The following is a 24580-nucleotide window of genomic DNA, read 5'->3' as shown; positions in this document are numbered from 1 at the left end:
GGCCATCCCCAAACTGTTCCCACAAAGTTGGGAGCATGAAATTGTCCGAAAGGGTGTCAGCACACCAAGACCTAAGTGTTTCCTTCACTGGAACTAAGGGGCCAAGCCCAACCCCTGAAAAACAATCCCACACCATAATCCCCCCTCCACCAAATGATTTTGACCAGTGTACAAAGAAATGTCTACAAAGACATGGATGAGCGAGTTTGGGGTGGAGGAACTTGACTAGCTGCACAGAGTCCTGACCTAAACCTGATAGAACACCTTTGGGATGAATTAGTGCAGAGACTGCGAGCCAGGCTTTCTCATCCAACATCAGTGCCTGACCTCACAAATGCGCTTCTGTAAGAATGATTAAACATTCCCATAGACACACTCCTAAATCTTGTGGACAGCCTTCCCAGAAAAAGATGAAGCTGTTAAAGCTGCAAAGGGTGAGCCAACTCAATACTAAACCCTACGGACTAAGCCTGGGATGCCATTAAAGATCATGTGCGTGTAAAGGCAGGTGTCCCAATACTTTTTACAATATAGTGCGTGTCAATTTTCTCTTCACCCGATATGCACATCCACCATACAGCACATGGCGATTCTACCTTCACCCACCATACAGCAGAGGGTTGATCTCCATTCGAACCCCACCATGTGGTGCACCCACCATACAGCAAATGCTAAATTTTCCCTTCACTCAACATGCAAATCCATCATACAGCACATGGCGAGTCTCCCTTCACCCGACACAGACAAAGGCAGACAGATGTGCCCCATCTCTCCATTATTGGCAATGTGAGAATAGTCAGGATTGTCATCTTTACTTTACCCGCAAATTGGCCAATAACTTCTCACCTTATATTAATCACATTAGACGGTCAAAACACCTTTTATATCCAGCTAAATAATAGCACACATGCTCCAAAAATGTTTATAACAGGCAACAGTTAAAAGGGGTTGTAAAGGTTCACATTTTTTCACCTTAAATAAGATGCATGAAGGTGAAAAAACATCCTACGATCACTGACCCCCCCCACTTTTACATACCCGAGCCCTGGAAAGTTCCGTGTCGGGAACACGCTCTTCCTTTGCTCGGTCTTCTTGGCTCTTCATTGGATAGATTGATAGCAGCACAGCCGTTGGCTCGCGCTGCTGTCAATCAACTCCAATGATGCAAAGGCGGGCTGAGTCCTGTAGTCAGCAGCTATGGACGCCAAATACAGGACTCGGGAGTGCGAGTTTTTTTCCCCCGAACCTTTAGTATCACTTTAAAGCGGGAGTCCGCAGTTTTTTGTTTTTTTTAAAAGCCAGCAGCTACAAATACTGCAGCTGCTGACTTTTAAAATAGTGACACTTACCCGCCCAGCGCGCCCGCGATGTCAGCACCCGAAGCCGATCTCTCGATCGTCTCTCGGGTGCTGCCGCCGCCATCTTGGATATGGGAATCAGGAAGTGGAGCCTTGCTGCTTCATTTCCCGGTTCCCTACTGCGCATGCGCAAGTCGCGCTGCGCAATAAGGATGGTCCCCGCTGTCTCTGGGATCTGTGCGTTTCCCAGCAGGCAGCGGGGGACTTTCGGAAAGGGGCGTAGATTCTGCGGAAAGGGGCGTACCTTCTGCAGAATCTACACTGGAAGTGGGTGCAGATACCTGTACTGTACAGGTACCTGCACCCCCCTCCCCCCTGAAAGGTGCCAATTGTGGCGCCGAAGGGGGGGGGGGGGGAGGATTCCAATGAGCGGAAGGTCCACTTTAGGGTGGACCTCCGCTTTAATACACTATATGGTGAATATTATGTGGACAAGGTTTATAATGTCTGTCACTCCATATTAATGCCGATGGTTTTGAGATAGGCTGTCAAACCAGCTCAAAAGCTGTAATGATGAAGGTTTTCCACAGTGTCCCCTACAGAGAAGGGGATCTGTATGCTGCTCTCAGGGCACCCCCACATATCACTCACCTTGATAAAGATGCGGCTGTTTACTGGGTAATAGTTTCCGGCCACTGGTTCTGTCTGCTGGAAAGCCCACGTGTCACGGGAATTTCTCCTGTAATACAAACACCAGATAACTGATTACTAAGCGGTTTACGTAAACCCAATAAAACACCCAGCCTCTAGTGACTGTGTAGCAAAGTGTGAGTAAAAACCAATCATACACACTATTATCTAATTGTACAATCTCTTTCAGATCCACCAAGAACTGTGCAGTGCAGGATAAATGAAATACAATTATGTATACAGCTCTATGGAGGACAGCAATGGGATAGTGACACAGGAATTCACAAAGCTGCAATGCGTAACAGTGGTGTCATCTTGCCTATGGACCTCTCAGAGGGGTACACACAGTTGTCCCATGCTGGCCTCAGGCTCCATCAGGTAAGCAGGTGGGCCTGGACCATCCATAAAATGAATTAAGGTGAAAAAACCTTGAGCCTTTAGAATCACTTTAATCAATGCCGTGCTGCTATATCCCGGCCCGGCACACCAATCCCCCCCGGCCCTTCCCGGCACACCATACTGATCACTATCTGTCAGGTGAGTTTCAAAGCTATTCCTGCTCCCACCACCGGATGACACCGCCCAGGAGGAGCCATGTTACATGGAGTGTGTCCCCTCCCACAACAAAGTGACTCCACCCAGGAGGAGCTACACGTCATGGAGTGCGTCCTTCCCATTACAGGATGGCACAGACAGGGGGGGCTATGAGACATGGAGTCTGTGCCTCCCATCATAAGGTGACAGACTGGGGGCAAGTACCTTCTCTGTAAGATTTGCCTTCCATTTGCATCTGTATAAAATAGTCCACCTGTTTTTAAATTTGTGTCAAAGCGGCTGATGACTTCCTTCCCCGTATCATCCCTGAAATGAGAAAAGAACATTGAAATCACTTACTGAATGAAACGATACAAAGGACAGCGAAAATCTACAACATGCATCAATCTAATATTACTATGCCAGCAATCGCCTCTACCATTAAAGGTCATCTGTGGGGTTCCCATGGGTTACTTTAATTTTCACTGTACTGTTAAATATATGGCAGTTTCTATTAGAAGCTGCAGCAAGTCAAAGGGAGCCCACCCAATTTCTTGGATGGAAGTGGTCCAGCATCATCTCTCTCTTTCCTGCCCAGCCTGACTGTCGCTTGCCCACCCTTTTCATCCATTGGAATGCAGTTCTTTCAATCGTGGAAGCATAATATCAGTGGGCATTACCTAGAACAGTAATGGCGAACCTTGGCCCTCCAGATGTTTTGGAACTACATTTCCCATGATGCTCAACAACACTGCAGATTACATGAGCATCATGGGAAATGTAGTTTCAAAACATCTAGGGTGCCAAGGTTCACCATCACTGACCTAGGGGGTTTGTATGCAAATACAGCCAACCTAGGGACACCCATTCCTCCAGACTATCACCCCTCAGACATTTGACAACTGCATAACTCCTCCCAAGAGACGGCCCACTGCTTACATAAGGGCTCTTTAGAGGAATAATGAGGCAGGGTACTGTGATCTTGTCAGAAAGCTATGTACAGCACCCTGCTGACCCCTGCCATCAGCCATGATCTGCCTGCATTTTATAGAGGAGCGCACAGACCCAGTGATGATGGCAATACATCTAAAATGTAATATGAATATTAGCACATTACACTTCAGTTAATACTCCTAAATTTCAATACTTACCCCTCTGCCAGAATACACTGATCTGTGCTGCAGGCTATAGCCGGCAGCACTGATCGACCGGGAAAACCCAACAGGCTGGTTGCATAGAAGTCGATTGGTCCTCGCTGAACCAGGCCAACTTCAATCCATATACGGTCGGCATTATGGTAACTTACCCCCATATTAACTAAAAACAAACTCTGTAGGTGACTGACCCTGTAATTGATCCAGTCTCAGCAGTCATTTATAGTAAGCATTTTTTTTCCGAATGTCTAATCACTGTGGAACAAATCTACAATCTATTGATGAACTAAAATATAGCTTGGCAGGCATGTAGATATATGAGAGTTGTATTAAAATTCCTTCTGGTTGAACTATGTAATCATAAGCCATTTTATGAACACGCAATCGGTTTTGAAAATTTTAAATACAATGAACAACTTACTCTATTGGAATAGGTCCCACCGTCCATTCCAGCTCCACATATCTCTGATCAGAGTACAGACGGACCACCTGAGAGCACCAGGAGAAGTTCTGATACACCTCCTGCACCAGGGAATTCTGCAGAAAGAGTGAGAGAGACTGTATTTAAACATTGGGATCTAAAAATAAAAGGTGACCAGAAAAGACAGAAGCAAATTCCTCCTCTTATTCTCCCAGTGCAATATCGTATGAATAAAACGAACAACAGACTATGGGGTTGATTTACTAAAGGCAAATAGACTGTGCACTTTGCAAAGAGCAGTTGCTCCAGAGCTTAGTAAAAGGAGGAAAAAGCTTCAATTTGCAAAGAATACCCAATCAAGGAAATGCAAGGAAAAAAAAAAAAAAAAAGAAAAAAAAACCACAGCATTTTTTGCTCGCTCATGATTGGATGATGGAACTCAGCAGAACTTCTGCTTATTTACTAAGCTCTGGAGCAACTACTCTTACAGAATGCAACTGTACTTTGAAAAGTGCACAGTCTTTTTGCCTTTAGTAAATCAACCCCTATGTGTTAGGAACAATAGTCATCCTATGGAAGGTTTCATACAGATCAGATTATTCCTCTAATCTGCAGTGGAAAATTATTTGGGAACAGGAGAAGACCACAGCGCCAATCTGAGTGTAGCATTTGAGTAAATAAATTTAACCACTTGCTTAATGGGCACTTAAACCCCCTTCCTGCCCAGACCAAATTTTCAGCGCCGACGTACTTTGAATGACAATTGCGCGGTCATACAACACTGTTCCCAAATGTAACTTTTTTTCCCCGCACAAAATAGCTTTCTTTTGGTGGTATTTAATCATAACTGGGGTTTTTATTTTTTGCTCAACAAAAAAAAAGATGGAAAATAAACCCACTTGCTTACTGGGCACTTAAACCCCACTCCTATCCAGACCAATTTTTAGCGCTGATGCACTTTGAATGACAATTGCAAGGTCATACAACACTGTACCCAAATTAAAATTTTCATCATTTTTTTTCCCCCCAACTAGAGCTTTCTTTTGGTGGTATTTGATCACCTGGGCGATTTTTTTTTTTTTTAAATATGTAAAAAGACGCCATTGATGTAGGCTGATGAGGCGGCAGTGATGGGCACCGCTTCTATGTGGCATAATTGGGACCGATGTCCCTTTAAGGCAGGGGTGCCCAACCAGTGGCCCACGGAGCCCTCTGAGGTGGCCTGCAACCTTCTGCTCCGGGATAGAACAGAATACTGTTATTAAAAGGTCAGTTTATTACTAAAATCAGAATGAATCCGCAGATGCAGAGCAATGCACCTGCGGGTTACCTGCACTGATCCATAGACTTCTGTTATTACCTGCGAGTTTGGTGAGCTTTCTGAAAGTGCCCCAAACCTGCAGAATATAATAGAAGTCTATTGCAAGGTGCAGAAAAGCCAAAAAGGTACACTGCCTTGCACCTGCTGTGTGGGTAAACCGCAGCGCATCAGTGTAAAAGTTCCTTTTACACGGTCAGCCCAATCCAATTGGCATATGGACCTGCCATCCGCCTGCTCCGCTGATTGTGGCCCGCGACCAGTTACCAAGTCGCTCAAGTGGCCCTGGTGCTTCAAAAAGGTTGGGCACCCCTGCTTTAAGGTGAGCAGGTTTTTTTTTCTCCACCGCTGTTAGCGTGAGGAGAAAAATAAATAAATAACCAAGCTTTTGTTTTGATCATGTGATCAGCTGTCATTGGCTGACAGCTGATCACATGGTAAGGGGCTGGGACCGGCCCCTTACTCAGATCGGTGATCACCTGTGTCTCAGTGACACAGTGCACAGGGGAGGCCGTTATATGAAGGCTTCCCGGGAATACAAATCCATGCTGTGGCCATCAATGGTGGTTAAAAAAATAAATAAAGTTTCATAGTTTATTATAAAATTTTGTAAACAGGCAATTTTTCTCCTTCATTGATATGCACCGATGCGGCGGCACTGATAGGCAGCACTATTGATGAGGCACCGATTAGGGACACTGATAGGTGGCACTGTGGGCAGTGATGGGTGTCCCTCAGAGCTGCTGGTGATTGGCTTTTTTTTTTTCACGCCGTCAGCGGTCGGAGAAAAAATAGCAGATTACAGACCCTGTTTACACCACATGATCATGATCTGCTGTCATTGGCTGACAGCTGATCATGTGGTAAGGGGGGGGGGGGAATCAACCCCTTACTCCGAGCTGTGATCAACCGAGTCTCAGACTCACTAATCACAGGGTGCGCCACACGCGCCCTCCAAGGGGCATGGGAGAACATCTATTGACACACTCCCAGCAAAGTAGGACCACGCTGTAGCAGTTATTCAGCTATAGCGCAAATCTGAAAAAGTTAAAAAGGTAATGCACTGAACAACTGGGAAATTTAGGTCGAGGCATCCAGGGCTGGCACAGGGCTGACAGCGGTGACATTACTGGGTTGGGACAGCAGAGGATGTAGCGGCATGTGTTCGGAGCATGCTCTTCCAGGCCATGTCTACTGAAGCTTATATAGACACAAGCGAGCCAGCACACTCTTGCATGCTGTTTTTCACCTCCAGAATTATGAGTGAATTACTTATTAAAATAAAGATTGTAATTTTCTGCTGAACCGCCTGACTTTCGACCCAATGTATGGCTGGCTTTAATTACAGATCAGTTGCATACAGGACAGTATTGTTAATGAAGAACAGATCTAACCTTCACCAGATAACTCCGGACAGTCCGTGATATTGGCACTGGCTCTGACTGGTTTGGTCGGAATATATAGGCTCCCGAGGTCTGAGAACTGTCTGAGTTACCTGTACTGGCATTATACCTACAAGATCATAAAAAGAAATTATACTTGTGGCTAGATAATACAGAACAGTTATGAATAGGAGTACAGCATAATAAATTTATAGGAATCCAAACCAACAAGACCAAAAATGTTCCCAACACCCCAAATTGAACATTATAGAAGAAGTACCCCCAAAAAGAAAGATACTAGAGACTTTTGAGGCAACAAAATTGACAGTATATGAAAAAGACATAGAAATGTAATATAATAAAATATGTGGTGCAAACACCAACAAGAAATGACATATATAGCACAAGCCAAATCGTATGACAAATATAAAACAAATGCAAAATCCTTCAGAATTACTCCCAACACGTTTCTGGACCTGTGTAGAGTCCTTTCGTCAGGGGCATTGATTGATGTTCTATAATGAGACAAATTCAAACATGAGATGTTTATTCAAGGTTGCAGGGGATCAGCATCGTTGAAGCCAAGTAAAAACAAATGTACCAGTTCACTTGACTGGTACGTTTGTTTTTACTTGGCTTCAACAATGCTCATCCCCTGCAACCTTGCATATGAATCTGTGTGAATTTGTCTCATTATAGACACAGGTCCAGAAACGCATTGGGCGTAATACTGAAGGATTTTGCATTTGTTTTAAATTTGTCATGATTTGGCTTGTGCTATATATGTAATTTCTTGTTGGTGTTGTTTGAACCACATATTTTATTGCAATACATTTCTATATCTTTTTCAAATACTGTTGATTTGTTGCCTCAAAAGTCCCTAGTATCTTTTTGGGGGGGGGGTAATTCTATAATACAGCATACAAAAATAGTTCCCTGGGCATACGTTAATGGGGGGCACAGTTTACCCATCCTCCGCCTGGACTAGTTTCTATAGTTGCCATACAATTCCTCATCTCCTTAGACCAGGGGTAGGCAACCTGGGGCCATCCAGCTGTTGCAGAACTACAAGTTCCATCATGCCTCTGGGAGTAATTGTAACTGCCAGCCTTGCAATGCCTCGTGGGAAATTTAGTTCCACAACAGCTGGGAGGCACCCAGGTTGCCTAAACCAGCTTTAGGCCAATACATTTTGGAAAGACAAAAAAAAAAAAAAAAAAAAGTCATAAAAACACACATATTCAAATGATCATAAGTGAACCTGTGGAACACTTGTTTGTTATGGTTTCATACAACACTTCCAAAAGGGAAAAAAAAATAAAAAAAAATAAAATGGATGTTCTTTGGGTTTGTCTGCACTTTGAATAATAGCCAAGTACCTAGACGGCAACTGACACCACGTGTGATAAAGGTTTGCATTGGCTGGAAGATGCGATTTGATGGCCAGCAAGGAAACAGGTCTGATGAAGAAGCTGTGCACGTCCATTCAGGGACCAATAGCTATTCTTGAGAAAAGGGAAGTATCCTGCTCCAGGAAATGTGGTGACAGCTGGAGAGTCCCATACCATCATCCTGCATGTGAGATTTGCTACCTCCCTGGCCACAAGCAGGCAGAATCTGCCTCCTGTATCCCAACTGCACCCCTTTCCGTATATTCACAACTACATTGGGGGGGGGACACCACTTACAGGGGAACCCTATCGCATCAAGCCAAGAATAGTAAAACCCTTTGACAGCACAGACTTATTATAGGCAATTACTCCTGACTGTCATTAATAACAGTTGAGACATTGTTAACACTGGGGCTGGATCTGTTGAACTGATCACAATACATTGCATATGTATCTATACATAAATAAATATCCCTTTCTCGTAAGCATTTGAACCCAAGCCTGCTTTTTGGATCTCCAATAATCTTCAATCATCATTTTTTTCTGCCAGACTACAGTGATGCGATTTGTGTTCATTTAATATATTTTGACTCTTCAAAAGAATATAGCAGGGCCCTGCAATTCCTCTTGTATGGAGTTGTACCTGTACTGTCTCTCTATGCAAACTGTTATTAATTATTAATAATCAGAAATAAGAATATTCATTGAATCCTCACAAAACTGGTCAGTGTATGGTCTCTGCCTTAGTTTAGACGTGTATTACGGAGCAATGGGAAGACATCTCTATAGCCAGTATTAGGCACCTGGTCCAAACTCTACTTACTAAAACGAAAAACTAGAGACGGTTCGGACAAAATACATCATCCAGACAAATTATTAGACTCTAAAAAAAGCAAATCAGTAACCCATGACAGTGCAATTCATACACCATGACTTAGATCGGGTGTCTCCAATCTTTCCAAAAGGGCCAATTTACTGTCCTTCAGACTATAGGGGGGTGGACTCTGTCCAGTGGGAGTAAAAAATGGTGCGATGTCAGTAGGTGTAACCAATGCCCCATCATTGGTATTAGATGGGAGGGATAGTACTCCATTGTTGGTAAAGTGGGAGGAATAGTGCCCCATCGCTGGTGTCTGTGGGAGTAATAGTGTCTTGTATCAGTGGGAGAAATGGTGCCCCATCGTTGGTATCAGTGGAAGGAATTATGCCCCATTGTTGGTGGCAAAAAGAGCCTCATCATAGGTGTCCATGATAGGAATAGTGCCCCACCATTGGGGTCATTGAGAGAAATAGTGCTCAAGGGGCTGGATAATGCCAAGCAAAGGGCCGCAGTATGGAGACAACTGACATATAAATGAGAACCTTCACAAGCTTTTAGAGCCAACAATGTCCACTCTTATCCTCTGATGTAGCAGTACAGCACAAAACTGTTGGGACCATGTGCCAGTTTCTGGCACTCGTATGACAAAAAAAAAAAAAAAAAAAAGTGGCATTACTTCAATAAAAATTAACAATGGGTACTGGTATGGCGGAACACATTAGACCAGCTATACTAAGGCTTGTCACAGATACAGTAGAAGCCATCTCTCCAAGTATGATAGGAAGGGCAAGACCTCTTCAGTCTCAAACTAGTCAGAGTAGTGCTGGAACCCGCCAGGATTCTTGCCCGATACTAACAAACAGTCACATGCAGTACCCCGAACCCTTCACTAACCTACATAGTAGGTAGCATAAGATTGTGCAATAATGACGGAGTCTGTAGTGCTCCTCATCAGCTTGCAGTTCAGAAGTGACCAGGAGCAATACTCAAAATAGGAAGCATCACCTTTTATCAATGGCCAGCATAAAGAAAAGGCCAAGGGGGTACGCCCAAGTGAAAGCTTAGTTCAATGATTACATTCAATTTGAAGAGTTAATTTTAGAGATTGGGTCATTGGTTGTGTCAGAGTTAGTTTGTCAGCTGTGATACATTATTTTATTTGTATGCGATTAAATCATTTGTAATATTACACACAGACAAGAGGTTCCATTTTCTCCATGGAGATAAATAACTGATGCCCAGTCAGATGTTTTAGAGGACAGCCCATTATTGAGAGCCTATGTAGCCCTGTATCACAGTAAGTGATGATCAAATCTCTCGCACAGGTCTGACACACAGTTCATCCACATGGGTCTGTAAGCACCAACCTCAGTGTCTGGAACTGTCAAAATGACCACTTAGATTGAAGTAAGTGCCCCCTCCTAATTTCCAAAGCCTGACATCACTCAGACACATATATGTCCTAGTCCATACAAATATAATTATTATATATATATATATATATATATATATATATATATATATATATATATATATATACATACACACACACACACACACACACACACACACACACACACACACACACACACTTTTATCTGTATCCTTCCTCTAAATCTTGGTGAGTCCCTAATCTGAAGCAATGGTGTATACGTCAATCGGATATCACAAAACTGATATGCACATGCTTGTTCTTGGTCATAGACTCCCTGAGCAAAGGAGGAAGGGTATGGAAGACAGAGCATGCACCTTTAAAAATAATGTCAGCAAAGGGGGCTCCTGCATTTCAAATCTGACAGGTGTACTCCACACCGGTGACCTCCAGCACCCCAGAGGATGTCTATTCAGACGAAACACGTCGGGTTGAGTGCTGCCATCACTACTCCACCTTTCTATGTCCGCTAAATGCCTTTGAGCGCTTCATAAAAACGTGTTTCATTTTATCCTTTTTTAATAAACATTACCTAAATGGCATCCCACTATGTGGAACTTAGTTTAATTTCTTAGTTTCAACGTGTGGGCATGTGAAGTTCCTCTCTCCATCTGAACCTACCTGCCCATTTATGAGAGACAATCAGCTGACCAGTGCCGTTTAAGTCCCTATCGTGATATCTGGATCGTTGATGGTTTTAGATCGTATACAGTGTTTATAAGTACAAGCCTGGTTGACTTAAGTGGTATATACCCCTTTAAGGCCACTTTTTCCAGTAAGCCTTAATACAATTGGTGGCGGTGTCCTCACAAGATTTTCCTCCATTTTTCAACAGCCCTCCTCAAAATGTCTATTCTGAAGATATTCCAGAAATGTTGTTCCATTGACAATTGATTCCAATCAACATTCACGTGGTGGGCTTTAAATATATTAATTTAGTCATTTTATTGATATTTGTTGTTCATTTTTCATGGGGTGATTTTTAGTTATTGTTTGGTACTGTTGATACACAATATCACAATTCTCTACACAATATATTTGAGTGCTGCATTTTTTCTATATTGTAAATATTCTTACCAGTAGTAACTCTGTTTTACAGGAAGGGTAATCTGCTTCTCCAGATTCTGGATTTTGCTAATCAGCCCCGTGTCTGGGTCAAATTCCACTCTGTAAAACTGGAAGAATAATCAGCAACAGAAACTGGTACATGAGCACAATTTATCCAAAGAAAGAAAGACAGCATTGTAAGATTCAGTATGATCATTACGCAAGGGCTGTACGTAAAGGCAGATGCCCTAGTTCTCTTCTAAATCGCATCATCTTCCCAATGGTTGAGGGCTCAGTCACACTATGTGCAGCGAGTCGTATTTTTCCTGCACTGGATAAAAGCCAGTCACCATAAGAATAGAATACAAAATTGTTTTATTTGTGCCCTGTTCACCTCGCAATGCTGATGTGAGGTGCAGTGCCAAAAAATTGCAGCACAATGGATAGCCCTGCTCCGTTTTTCTGCAGCATAGATAGCACCACATGCCAGAACACCAGTGTTCATTTTAAAATATTTCCATTGACAAAATTAAAACTATTGTAGTCTACAGATTCAGATGACTAAAACGAAAAAAGTGGCATTTTAGTCAAAATACTATGACTAGAACTAAATCAAAATTTGACATCACAATTAACACTACACTACCATAAAAGAATAAGTAGGTGGTATCTACTAAAGCTGCTGGAAAAAAAAAAAAAAAAAAAAAAAATTATATTATATTATTAATAAATATATATATATATTTTTAATATAATAATTTTTTTTTGGTAAAAGACTTTTCTTTTTTTTGTTTTCTTAACCACTTGCCTGCCGGCTCATGTACATATACATTGGCAGTTTGAAGATGGATCTCTCAGTAACGGCAGCAGCTGCTCCCGCCACAACCGAGGTATCCATCTTTAGTGCCGGAGGTTCTGTTTACGATAATGGTTTTCTCTGCAGCAGATTCGCCCAAGATCACCGTTATCGGCGGCAGGAGAGGTGCTGCCACCCCCCTCCCGTGCCCTCCGCCACTTACCGGAGCCGAGCTGGTCCTATCCTTAGCCGGACCAGTGAGGCCAAGATGGCCCCCCACCCATCTCCATACCATAGAAGGGCAAAAGTAACATCAAAACATCACGTCTGCACATACCTCTTAACCACTTCCCGACCAGCGCACACCGATGTACGTCAGCAGAATGGCAAGGGCAGGCATATTGGCGTACAGGTACATCCAATCTTTAATGCCGCCCTGCCATCGCGAGTGCGCCGCCGGCAGCACGCTCGAAACCCCCGTGAGTCCGGTCGCGAGTCCCGCGGACTCGATCGCCGCGGGCATACCCGCGATCGTCTCATGGGGCGGCTGAACGGAGAGATGCCGTTGTAAACAGCATCTCCCTTTTCTGCCTAGCAACTAGTGATGCTGATCTCTGTCCATGTGATTGGAGCAGAGATCAGTGTTCACTAAATTAAAGCCCCAGCCCCCAACAGTTGGTAACACAGCCCTAGGAACACCTAACCCCCCAACACTGCCACCCACTGGTTAACCCCTTCACTGCCAGTGTCATTTACACAGGAATCACTGCATTTATATAGCAGTGATTGCTGTATAAAATGACAATGGTCCCAAAAATGCGTCAAAAATGTCCGATGTGTGTGCCATAATGTCGCAGTCACAATAAAAATAGCTGATCGCCGCCATTACTAGTAAAAAAAAAAAAAAAAAAAATTATTATTAATAAAAATGCCATAAACTATCCCCTATTTTGTAAACGCTATAACTTTTGCGCAAACCAATCAATAAATCGCTTATTGCGTTTTTATTTTACCAAAAATATGTAGAAGAATATGTATCGGCCTAAACTGAGGGAAACATTATATAATTTTTTTGGGGGGGGATATTTATTATAACAAAAAGTAAAAAATAATGCGTTTTTTTCAAAATTGTCGCTCTATTTTTGTTTATAGCGCAAAAAATAAAAACCGCAGGGGTGATCAAATACCACCAAAAGAAAGCCATTTGTGGGGGAAAAAAAAAAAAAAAAAAAAAAAGGGGGACTTCAATTTTGTTTGGGAGCCACGTCGCATGACCGCGCAATTGTCAGTTAAAGCGATGCAGTGCAGAATCGCAAATAGTGGTCTGGTCTTTGGCCAGCAAAATGGTCCGGGGCTGAAGTGGTTAAAAAGGCACTTTTTTTGGTCATTTTTTTCAAATGACAAATTTTTATTTTTTTATTGCATTTAAGTCCAAATATGAGATGTGAGGACTTTTTGACCCCAGATCTCATATTTAAGAGGACCTGTCATGCTTTTTTCTATTACAAGGGATGTTTACATTCCTTGTAATAGGAGTAAAAAGTGACCCACATTTTATTTATTATTATTTTTTTTAAAGTAAAAAAAAAAAAAAAAATTTTTAAAAGAGCCCCAGAAGCGAATGCATACATGGAGTAGCACCCGCATATGAAAAAGATGGTCAAACCACACGTGAGGTATTCCTGCGATTGTTAGCGTGAGCAATAATTCTAGCCCTAGACCTCCTCTGTAACTCAAAACATGCAACCAAGTTTTTGGGTAAAGGTGAACCAAATAACTTTATTAACACATTAACATTGCCCCATGCAGTCACATGACAATACACATAAGCTACCTTGTTCTGAATCATTAATGGGTTTTTCTCAAACTTCTTCTGGAAGAATCGTTCCTGAGCATGAAGCTTCTCAACTGTAAATTTGCTGAAGCCCAGTGGGGGGATTCGTCCGGGAAAAAAAAGTTCTCGCTCAGCGCTACCTTTGTTTCTGCGAACGTCCTTCGTGAATTTTGAAACTGGAACTACCTAGGAGGAAAAAAAGATTGCAAAAAACTCACACACACACACACACACTTTGACATTTGGATTTTGGGGGGGGGGGGGGCCCCGACACCCCCCCCCCCCCCCAGATCTATACAAGATCTTAACTGAGCATGCAGCCCAGCAGGAAAACTTTTTTTTTTTTTTTTAAATAAGGGGGGTGTTGCCTAGCGTGCCAAGTACTCAGCGAGTGTTGACTCCTAACAACCAATGCAAAAACAGACGTCGTCCGTTTACATCCATTTACCTTCATACAGGACAGAGACCTTTTTTTTTTAAACGGAAGAATGGATGTGGATGTAAACAGATGATCATCATCCATTTACATCTGTTTGGCCATAGAAATGCATTGCGGTTCATTTTTTTCTGCATCGACTAATGAATTAAAAACAGACCAAATAAACTCCCGTGTGAAAGGGGCCTAAGGCTCATCATACACTTTAGATCTACCAAATCGACTTTAGATCTACCAAAACTATGTAACATGAGGACCTACCCAATCTCTCCAATTAATTTATATCCAATCAGGAAGGCTCTTGCGCTACATACTTGTTTGTGGCTATAAAGGAGATTATGTGAGTGCGAGCGAATGCGAGATTGAGAGCGACAGGGGGTCAGGTGGGGTGACTGATCTCAACAAAAAATTCTGCCATAAGGACAGTTAGCATTAAAATTGAATCACTGGAGAAGAATTGAGCACCTACCCACAGAACAGTTTTACCAGTATCATGCTCATCTCACCTCACTTGGAATGGATTCACCAGAAGGACCTTTAACCATGTAAACTGCGCCATTCACAGGAAGACGAACATACTGCGTGACTGCGCGCCCCAAAGGATTGTAGATAACCACATTGAACTGCAAAAGAGAAGTCAAAGAATTGAATGAGATAACAAAGAGCTACAAAACTAAAGGTTCAATGAGCTTTATGGACACCTGCTGCGGAGAAAATGTCTTCATTATTAAAACTGAACCATGTACAATCCTATGTGCCACAAGAACACAGAGAAAGCTATATAAAGCAGCAGTGAAAAGGCCCAAATCTACAAGAAAAAAAAAAAAAAAAAGTATTTAAAGCGGGAGTCCGCCGGGACTCCGCTTTTTTTTTTTTTTTTTTTTTTTTAAAGCCAGCAGCTACAAATACTGCAGCTGCTGACTTTTAAAATAGTGACACTTACCTGTCCAGTGCGCCCGCGATGTCGGCACCCGAAGCCGATCTCTAGATCGTCTCTCGGGTGCTGCCGCCGCCATCTTGGGTATGGGAATCAGGAAATGGAGCCTTTCGGCTTCATTTCCCGGTTCCCTACTGCGCATGCGCGAGTCGCGCTGCGCAATAAGGACGGTCCCCACTGCCTCTGGGATCTGTGTGTTTCCCAGTAGGCAGCGGGGCACTTGCGGAAAGGGGCGTAATCTACGCCCCTTTCAGCAGAGAGCTATCCCGGAAGTGGGTGCAGATACCTGTACTGTACAGGTATCTGCACCCCCCTCCCCCCTGAAAGGTGCCAATTGTGGCGCCGGAGGGGGGGGGAGGGTTCCGATGAGCGGAAGGTCCACTTTAGGGTGGACCTCCGCTTTAATATTATATATACACACACACACACACACCATGAAAAACTGCAATACTACCAAAATTACTGTATTAACTCACATGGTCTAAAAATGAACTATAAATGTAAATCCCAATCCATCTCTTGAAATGCAAGTTAAAATATAAGCATGAACATGGAACAACCTGCACTGGAACCACCTAGAGTGTGTTATTGGGGCATTCATATGTAAAGCAATGCTTGAAAGTCAACTCACGGATTTAGACATCTCGGTTAAAGGACACACACTAATGTTCAGAAGATTGCAAAACACAAAGTTTTCTTTAGTCCCCGTCAGACTGGAGAGAGCATTGCTGACCACAACCTGTACCAGAAAAATGGAGAAAAACCCTTAGATCCCGTTCAAATGAGATTGGGTCTAATATTATCGTGTCTCTCTGTGACATCACTGGTCTCTAGTGAATGGATAGGCTGTGTTCTCATGAATATGAAGTGTCAATGAATACAAAGGCGGCATTCTAAGCCTGCAATGTTACAGATATCAGTAAAATATTAGACATGTGTTAAAATAGAATATACTTTGCAATAGATTCATAAACCATATTCTCATTTACTTGGCATTTAACATTTTAAAAATTTTAAGTTACCTGACAGGCTTTCCAACCCTTATTGAGGCGCAAAGTATAGTCATTATTCACATGCTGCTTTGCTGTGCCCGTTACAGCATCATGATGCTGAGCTACTCCCATGGCTCGCCCTAAGATAGGTAAAAATCATAGGTAATAAGACACTCAGGAGCCGGGTTACTGTAATAAGATATTACAGGGGTAATACAGCACTCAGGAGCTGGGTTACTGTAATAAGATATTACAGGGGTAATACAGCACTCAGGAGCTGGGTTACTGTAATAAGATATTACAGGGGTAATACAGCACTCAGGAGCTGGGTTACTGTAATAAGATATTACAGGGGTAATACAGCACTCAGGAGCTGGGTTACTGTAATAAGATATTACAGGGGTAATACGGCACTCAGGAGCTGGGGTACTGTAATAATATAATACAGGGGTAATAAGACACTCAGGAGCTGGGGTACTGTAATATAATACAGGGGTAATAAGACACTCTGGAGCATGGGATACTGTAATGAGATATTACAGGGCCAATTGAAAACTTGGGAATAGAGTTACTGTATAAGGATATTGAAATAATAAGACTTACTGAGCTCCAAGCTGCTGCTGGTCCCATATGGTCCATGTATTGCAGCTGCTCCAGTCAAAGCCTCCAGCTGATTGCAGACCTAGTAATGGAAATACATAGTTTCCATGAAAAGGATATAATATTATCCATTTTATCATTACAATAATGTCTGGAGGAAGTATTGCCTTTGTTGCCCAAAACAATCACATTCAACTTATGCGAACTAGAGAAATAAAAAAGGAAAAAATGTGATTGGTTCTTTGAGCAATAAGGACAGTACCTCCTTTAGAAGTTTACACTTTCATTGCCCTGCTGTCCACTCGCCTGCAGAAAGTTGTTACTGAGCCTTTCGTAGCCCTTGAATCCTGGGCGGCTGGTGAAGTATCCCGTCCAGAACATGTGAGCTCCATCTGCATATGGGAAGAAGTCGTCCATCTTTACTGGCCTGGAACACAGAGACAGGTCCAAATACAGAGCGATAACAGGTATTCGGTGAGACGCACACCAACATGCCGCAAGTTCCATACTCACCAGCTGAGGTTGGCCCTATTCACTGCACTCAGGTAACAGCTTGGGGTGGAGTAGAAGACATTCACCTTACTTCCATTGGTTTGCTGGAGAAAACAAAAAAAATAAATAAAAAAACTACACGCGCGCACACACACACACACACACACACACACACACGCTATCTTCCTTTTTTAAATGGTAATAAAATGTTGTTTTAAACAAGCTATAACTTTATAGTTACAAAAGTGACCCTAAACAGGTCTAAAACATTTTAAACAACATTTCTGCTTTACAGAGGCCCAGTGTCTTCAGACTAATTCCTGTCTATGTACCTTTGCAGTCCCTTTGGATTCTAGATACCTTCTGTCCTTTCTTATGACAAGTTTGCTTTTTTTGTCAACACATTTTAGGTTTTATGCTAGTGTAGAAAGTACATTATATTTCATATGTTCATTCATTGTTAATATTCCTTGATCTTTAATGTATTGTAGAGCGTACATTGTAATTTGCCTTATTGTATCATTATCAGCAATTCTGTCTAATCCAACCTTTTTATGACTGTCATTCCAGCTATGTGTTCGCTTTGACTCCAGCCTGTGCTTCCCTCGTCACCACCAGGGGGTCACTGATGTTATCCTACCATCTCTGTGATTGGTCCCCCATTTCCATCTGGGGATCCCGTGGTCTTTTCGCTCTATTGAGCGCAGTCATTTCACTGCTGCTCCTTCCTGTTTGCGTTCCATGTTGGAGCGCAGATAGGTGGGATTCCCACGCGCCGGTGACGTCACGGCTCGGAATGAGCCCCCGCCTCGTAAGGGATCTCCCAGACGGACTGCTTGCAGCCAATGGCGCAACAGTCCGTCTCATCGGCTTCAGCTGCGGAGGCTGCCGATGGCGCCTTTCCTCAGCTGATCCCATTAGCATGTTTGCTACTTAAAGTGGAAGTAAATTCCCCTTTCGTTTTCAGCCAAGGAAGCTGCCATCTTTGCCTCTGTTTAATCTTCAACTGCTATGGTGCTGCACATGTGATTCGTTATGACACCAGCCATTGGATGGTTTGATAGTTTGGCTGAGAGCACAGCCAATGTGCAGTTAGCATTCCCAGCATGCCTTTTTTTTTTTTTTTTTTTTTTAACTGTTTAAATCCATGGCTTTACTTCCACTTTAAGGCCTGCACCCACGGCATTGAGTATGCTGCGTGGTTGCACGCCGATGGGATTTCCTCCACATACTGTATTCAAGGTGAGCAATACTATATGTCATTCTCAATGAAAGAAGACATTTATTCACCCACAGAGGATTTACTCTTTATTTGTACCCTCTTTTTCTCTCATTAGACACATTTAGCAGATGCTATACTGCACTGTATGTTGAATCAGTCAGTGGAGATCTTGCAGTGCTTAGTGTCCCCAACTACAATTATCAGCACTGTGTCATCTTGACGTTTATCCATCAGCGGCATATATGCTGAGCTATACACCTATGTTTTGATGCAATTGTACTAATTTGACTGTTTACATTATAGATCATATTTACATGAGATGACTGTAATGCCTGTAAAAAAGGATGGATAGCCTGAAACATGTCGGCGTCATTCTCAATACAATATATGTTTTAGGCCTCTTCTGAGTCGGTACTGTGTCGTATATATGAATATACTGTTCTCTTTTTGATCTTATATTGTATTGCATACATACATTTTCTAAAAAACACTTTACTCAAACATTCATATATTTTAAACACTCACTGGTCTGTCTAATTGGACATCCCAAGGGGTATGTGCTGTGCTCATTGCACTAGGCCTTCATTTTGTTAGATCCCTTACATAGGGCTCCGGCTTCTCTCCTAGTGTAGGTTAGGCCTGGTCATTCCAGTTCCAAGGCCACCCCCAGTAACTGAACAGTCAGAATTATGATAGTTTGATTTGATGGCAGGGATCCCACTTTTAGTCGCCGTTAACACAGCAGAGTTGGGCGGAGGCAGGGACTGCTGAACTGATTACAGGACATGCAGGTAAGCCGTGCATCTTGTATCAATGCGGATACAGAGAGATGCAAACTGAGCACACCAGCACAGATCTGCTTCCGTGCTCAGTGTGACCAGAATAAAAAAAAAAAAAAAAAAAAAAAAAAAAAAAAGAGATGGGGAAGGTGTCAGGATCACCAGGCATTTCTGAGCCATTGAAACACCAAGGCTAGATCTACAAAACACAAAAATTTTAATAAAAAATAAAGACAGTGGGGAAAATAATGATTTGCTCCCTGGCAGATTTTGTAAGTTTGCCCACCTAAATTTATAGACCCTTCATATCATAGGTGTATGTTAAAATAGAATATCAACCCAAAATCCAGAATAAAAACACATGTAAAATATAAATTAATTTGCAGTTCACTGAGTAAAAGTATTTGATCCCCAAGCAAAACATGACTTGGTGGAGAAACCCTTGTTGGCAAGCACAGAGGTCAGACGTTTCTTGTAGTCAGTGACCAGGTTTTGCACACATCTCAGGAGGGATTCTGGTCCACTCTTTACAGATCTTCTCTAAATCCTTAGATCCCATACACAGTATTCGATTTTCTGCAGATTTTTGCCTTCAGATTGACCAAAACATGTAGTGCAAGAGCCTGCCTGGCTGCATACATATTGAAACTCTTAAGCCCCATACACACTATCAGTTTTCCCTTCAGGATTTACCAAAACCATACAATATGGGAGGTCAAACCTTAGGAGTTTCAATTTGTATGCAATCAGACAGGCCGTTGCACTACATGGTTTTGGTAAACCTGAAGGGAAAAAAAAAAAAAAAAAAAAAAAAAAACCCCACACAGCAATAAAATTTATATTGTGTATGGGGCCTTAAGGTTTCTTGGCTGTCGCTTGGCAATGTGAAGTTTCAGCTCCCTCCACATATTTTCTATAGGATTAAGGTCCATGACCACAATGTGCTTCTTCTTGAGCCACTCCTTAGTTGCCTTGGCAGTATGTTTTGGGTCATTGTCATGCTGGAAGATCCATCCACGACTCAGTGTTCTGGCTGAGGGAAGGTTTCTTATCCAGGATTTTACAATACATGGCCCCATCCATTGGCCACCTTTAGCAGAGAAACAGCCCCAAAGCATCATGTTTCCACCTCTGTGCTTGACTGTAGGGATGGTGCTTAGGGTCATAGTCAACATTTTTCTTCCTCCAAACACGGCGAGTCGAATTAATGTCAAAGAGCTCAATTTTGGTCTCATCTGACTACAGAACTTTCTCCACATTCTTCTCTGAATGTTCATTGGCATACTTTAGACAGGCCTGTACATGTGCTTTCTTGAGGGAGACTTTACAGGCTCTGCTGGGTTTCAATCTATGGCAGCGTATTGTGTTACCAATGGTTTGTTTGATTGTGGTCCCAACTGCCTTGAGAACATTCACTAGCATCTCCCCATGTAGTTCTGGGCTGATCCCTCACTTTTCTCATGATCATCCTTACCCCATGAGGTGAAAACTTGCATGGAGCTCCAGACTGCGGGCTATTGGTCATTTTGTACTTCTTCCATTTGCGAATAATCGCTACAACAGCTGTCTCCTTCTCACCAAGCTTCTTGCTGATGGTCTTCTAACCCATTCCATACTCATGCAGGTCTACAATCTTGTCCCTGTTGTCTTTTGACATCCCTTGCCCATGATGGTGAGGTTTGAATGGAAGAAAGATTCTGTGGACAGGTGTCTTTTACACACAGAACGAGTTGTCATCGTGAGTACCTTCCTGAATTGACAGGAACACATACTGTAGCTCATGGTTGGTAGAGGATCAAATAGTAATTTTACGCGCTGAATTGCAACCTATAACATTTGTATCATGTGTTTTTTCTGGATTTTTGATTGATATTCTGTCTCAATCATTTAAAATTGATAAATATAGACAGACACTTTATTTATTTGTAAGTGGGCAAACAAAATATGCCGGGGATAAAATAATTATTTCCCCCACTGTACATGCGTAAAGGAAATTTGTAAGTTCTGTATATAATTGTATTCTATTTTGAATGTATTGCACACTGCCCTTCACTGTGCACATGGCACTAATAATGTTTTCATTACATGTTTGCATTCTTTCGAGTCCTGATTAGAATTAGCCTGCCTATGTTACGCCCTTTGTTACCATAAAATGTAATATTAATGTGATACCTACGTAATGATGTGTATAAAAACCTTCAATTGCATCATAATAAAGCAGAACAATTATTTAGAAAGATGCAGAGTGTATCTTTTGTGTCTGTTCCCTACAGCGTTAGTCTTTATTACTTTGGAACCACTTATCAATATGAGGATAGGAGTTGCCTATCTATAAATTTCCATGTCACATGGAATATGATTTTTTTTGTCTAATGTATAACACATACACACAGTAATAAATGGGTAATAAATAAAAAAAAGCAAAATAAAAAAAAGTGTTGAGCTGGAGCATGTGCATTAACACAACACAACATGAATAGATCCCAAAAGGAAAAACTATAACCCTTTAAATCTATGCACCAGTAGAGCACTAGTTTTTTGATAGCCATGACTCATCTCACCCGAGCATTTACTAGACTGATCAGTTTGTCCATGTTCTTAAACCACGGGATGGCATTCTCATATTGAAAATCGGAGCCCATTGTCATAACGATGTGATTTGATTTGTATGATGACGCCTGACAGGAGATAGAGAACAGATGAGGAGCTTCAGCACCATGACATTTCCAGGAAGCGTACACAACCCTCCTCCCCGACAATACTACACCACGATATGTGAACAGAGCATAATTGTTGTAGACACAGGCTTTCTACGATACCTGGACATCTACAGCTGCCAGGAAATTGGCTAACACGACATCTACGTTATAACCTTCTATTTTTGGGTCGTCCATGATTGGCATGTCATTGCACAGCTGATCCCAGCAGAAGCCATCAGGGGGGTTGTAACCATTTGGAAGTACCCCTGCGGGGACAGAAAACACAGATAATTGAAAACGTTCAGTATTAAGCGGAGACTCGTACACTGGGTTAATGGAGATGGAAAAGTTACTATTCTTAATAAGCTTGTTACAGACAAGCCAAAAATGAGAGGGCTTGCATTGCAAATCTTTTTATGGAAACGTCAGCGGTTATGCCAATTCCATGACTTCAGACTTCATGTTCTAGTTCATCAAGTATAAACAAATATACCAGGGGTAGGCAACCTAGGCACTCCATATTTTATGGAACTACAAGTCCCACGAGGCATTTTAAGCCATGACTCCCAGAGGCCAGAGCATTACAACAGCTGGATGAGGTTGTCTACCCTTGAAATATACAGACCAAGAGCTCACTGTTGGCGTTTTCCTCAGGTCAGTGAAAGTAATTGAAGACAAAGAATCAATATGGCAGGCAGTAGGTTATTCATAAGGATGGCAATGTGGACAGTCTACATATTTCTTTCATGGCAGGGTTCTAGGTTACCAGGGAATCCAAAATATGAGGTATGGCACTGCTGAGCTGATGTACAGGTTCTGAGGCTCACTATCTGTTCCACTTAATCACTCACTGACCTGGAACAAGCATGCAGCTAGTGAAGTGTGAAAGATCTTAAAGTGATTGTAAACTTCTGACATGAAATATAAACAAAGCATTTCCTTTTATAGGGTGTACTTTGCCCTATACAAAGTGCCTAGCGTGATTTTGGTTTCCACTCTCATATCTGCATAAGTCACTTCTGGCATTCTATACCGACACATACAATCCTGGGAGACAGCGCCCCCAACCCTCCATTACAGAGCAAGTGATTGACTGTAGGGGTGGGCACGCAGTATCCTTTACCTCCACGCAGGTCTCAGATTACACTCAGCTCCCTGCTGATGCTGTGCAATATGTGGCATCACATCCCTGACCCTTGCCTTCTGAAGCCGAGCAATGCTGTGAAGATTCTGTACTTTGAACAGATGTAAAAGGAGAGAGGGTGGCAAAGAAACCGGTACAACTAATGCAAGAGGATTTGTTTCACCTCTGTGCATCACCCAAGGCCAGTAACTTCACTGGGTATATGTGAGGGTTCACAACCACTTGAACGGTTCTGTGCAAAGCACATTATGCATGCTTGTTCCAGGTCAGCAATAAGCATTGAAGCCAAAGGATCAATATGAAGCGCAGCAGGCTTTTCACAAGGATGTCAGTCGTGGCAGCCTACATATTTATTTTATTAATGGGTCCAGGGGAACCAGGAAGGACAGAAAATATGGGGGCCGACACTGCTGACCTTAGATGTAGAAGAGTCTGAGGCTGTCATCCTGATCGCACCACCTAGGGAGTCACTGATTTAGGGTAGGCATGCAGCTAAAGTGTGAAAAGTCTTAGCTCCTATGATTTTTGCTTGTTCCAGGTAAGTGGTTCACCAGGCAATGATGCCAAGACAGGACGGCATCCCTGAAGCCTGCACTCCTAAAAATAAAGTCAACAACAGCAGCTCACAGGTTTGCAGGAAAAGCAGGATAGTATAGGGCAGAGAGGTGGCAAGAATGGCCACCTCAGGTAGCAGTCAGCCTAAGCACACTCACAGACCTAAATAATATGTAGGGGCTTTAAAATAAAGGTTTAACATAAAAATAATAAATTCGGATATCTGCTTACTGACCAGTAAAGAGATCAGCACTGGGTACTTCTAAATCATCACTCGCCCGCCAAACCATTTCCATTTGCCGGGTCTTTTCACGATTGGTTTTATCCTGATAATCCAGACGGCCGAAGAAGAAGCCATCAAAGCCCATCTATCGTTAAAAGTCAAAAGACATTTGTTTGCCAAGTGAAATAAAAATGCATATAAATCAGAGCAACCAATCAGAATTCAGCTTTTACTGGTCTGATGTGCATTGGAGAATGCACTTAGAACATCAACATTAAAAAACACCAAATATATTTTCTGAAAGCAGACACCCTGGAGGAAAAAAAAATTAAAAAAAATTGTTGTAGCCAACATTTTTATATCACATATTAATTCAACAATCAG

The 24580-nt window shown here is 42.4% G+C and overlaps 1 protein-coding gene across 1 annotated transcript in view; it reads right to left on the bottom strand.

The window, feature by feature from the left end:
- The window catches only part of MAN2B1 (mannosidase alpha class 2B member 1), a 51350-nt gene that overhangs the window by 11297 nt on the left and 15473 nt on the right, over positions 1–24580 (bottom strand). Inside the window, exons 5-19 of the mRNA XM_077470411.1 lie at positions 24209–24341; positions 22395–22540; positions 22137–22253; positions 17596–17678; positions 17389–17509; positions 17086–17164; positions 16513–16622; positions 16122–16229; positions 15060–15176; positions 14118–14303; positions 11518–11615; positions 6810–6927; positions 4098–4213; positions 2748–2849; positions 1950–2037 (exon numbers count right to left, since the gene is read on the bottom strand). Coding sequence (XP_077326537.1) covers positions 1950–2037; positions 2748–2849; positions 4098–4213; positions 6810–6927; positions 11518–11615; positions 14118–14303; positions 15060–15176; positions 16122–16229; positions 16513–16622; positions 17086–17164; positions 17389–17509; positions 17596–17678; positions 22137–22253; positions 22395–22540; positions 24209–24341 — 1722 coding nt within the window. The remainder of the gene's footprint in view (positions 1–1949; positions 2038–2747; positions 2850–4097; positions 4214–6809; positions 6928–11517; positions 11616–14117; positions 14304–15059; positions 15177–16121; positions 16230–16512; positions 16623–17085; positions 17165–17388; positions 17510–17595; positions 17679–22136; positions 22254–22394; positions 22541–24208; positions 24342–24580) is intronic.

Source organism: Lithobates pipiens, unplaced genomic scaffold (genome assembly GCF_037356315.1).
Source record: "Lithobates pipiens isolate NorthernLeopardFrog02 unplaced genomic scaffold, aLitPip1_a1.2 Scaffold_8, whole genome shotgun sequence".
Lineage (NCBI taxonomy): Eukaryota > Metazoa > Chordata > Amphibia > Anura > Ranidae > Lithobates > Lithobates pipiens.
The sequence above is the reverse complement of the archived record's forward strand: the minus strand, read 5'-3'. Positions and strand labels throughout refer to the sequence as shown.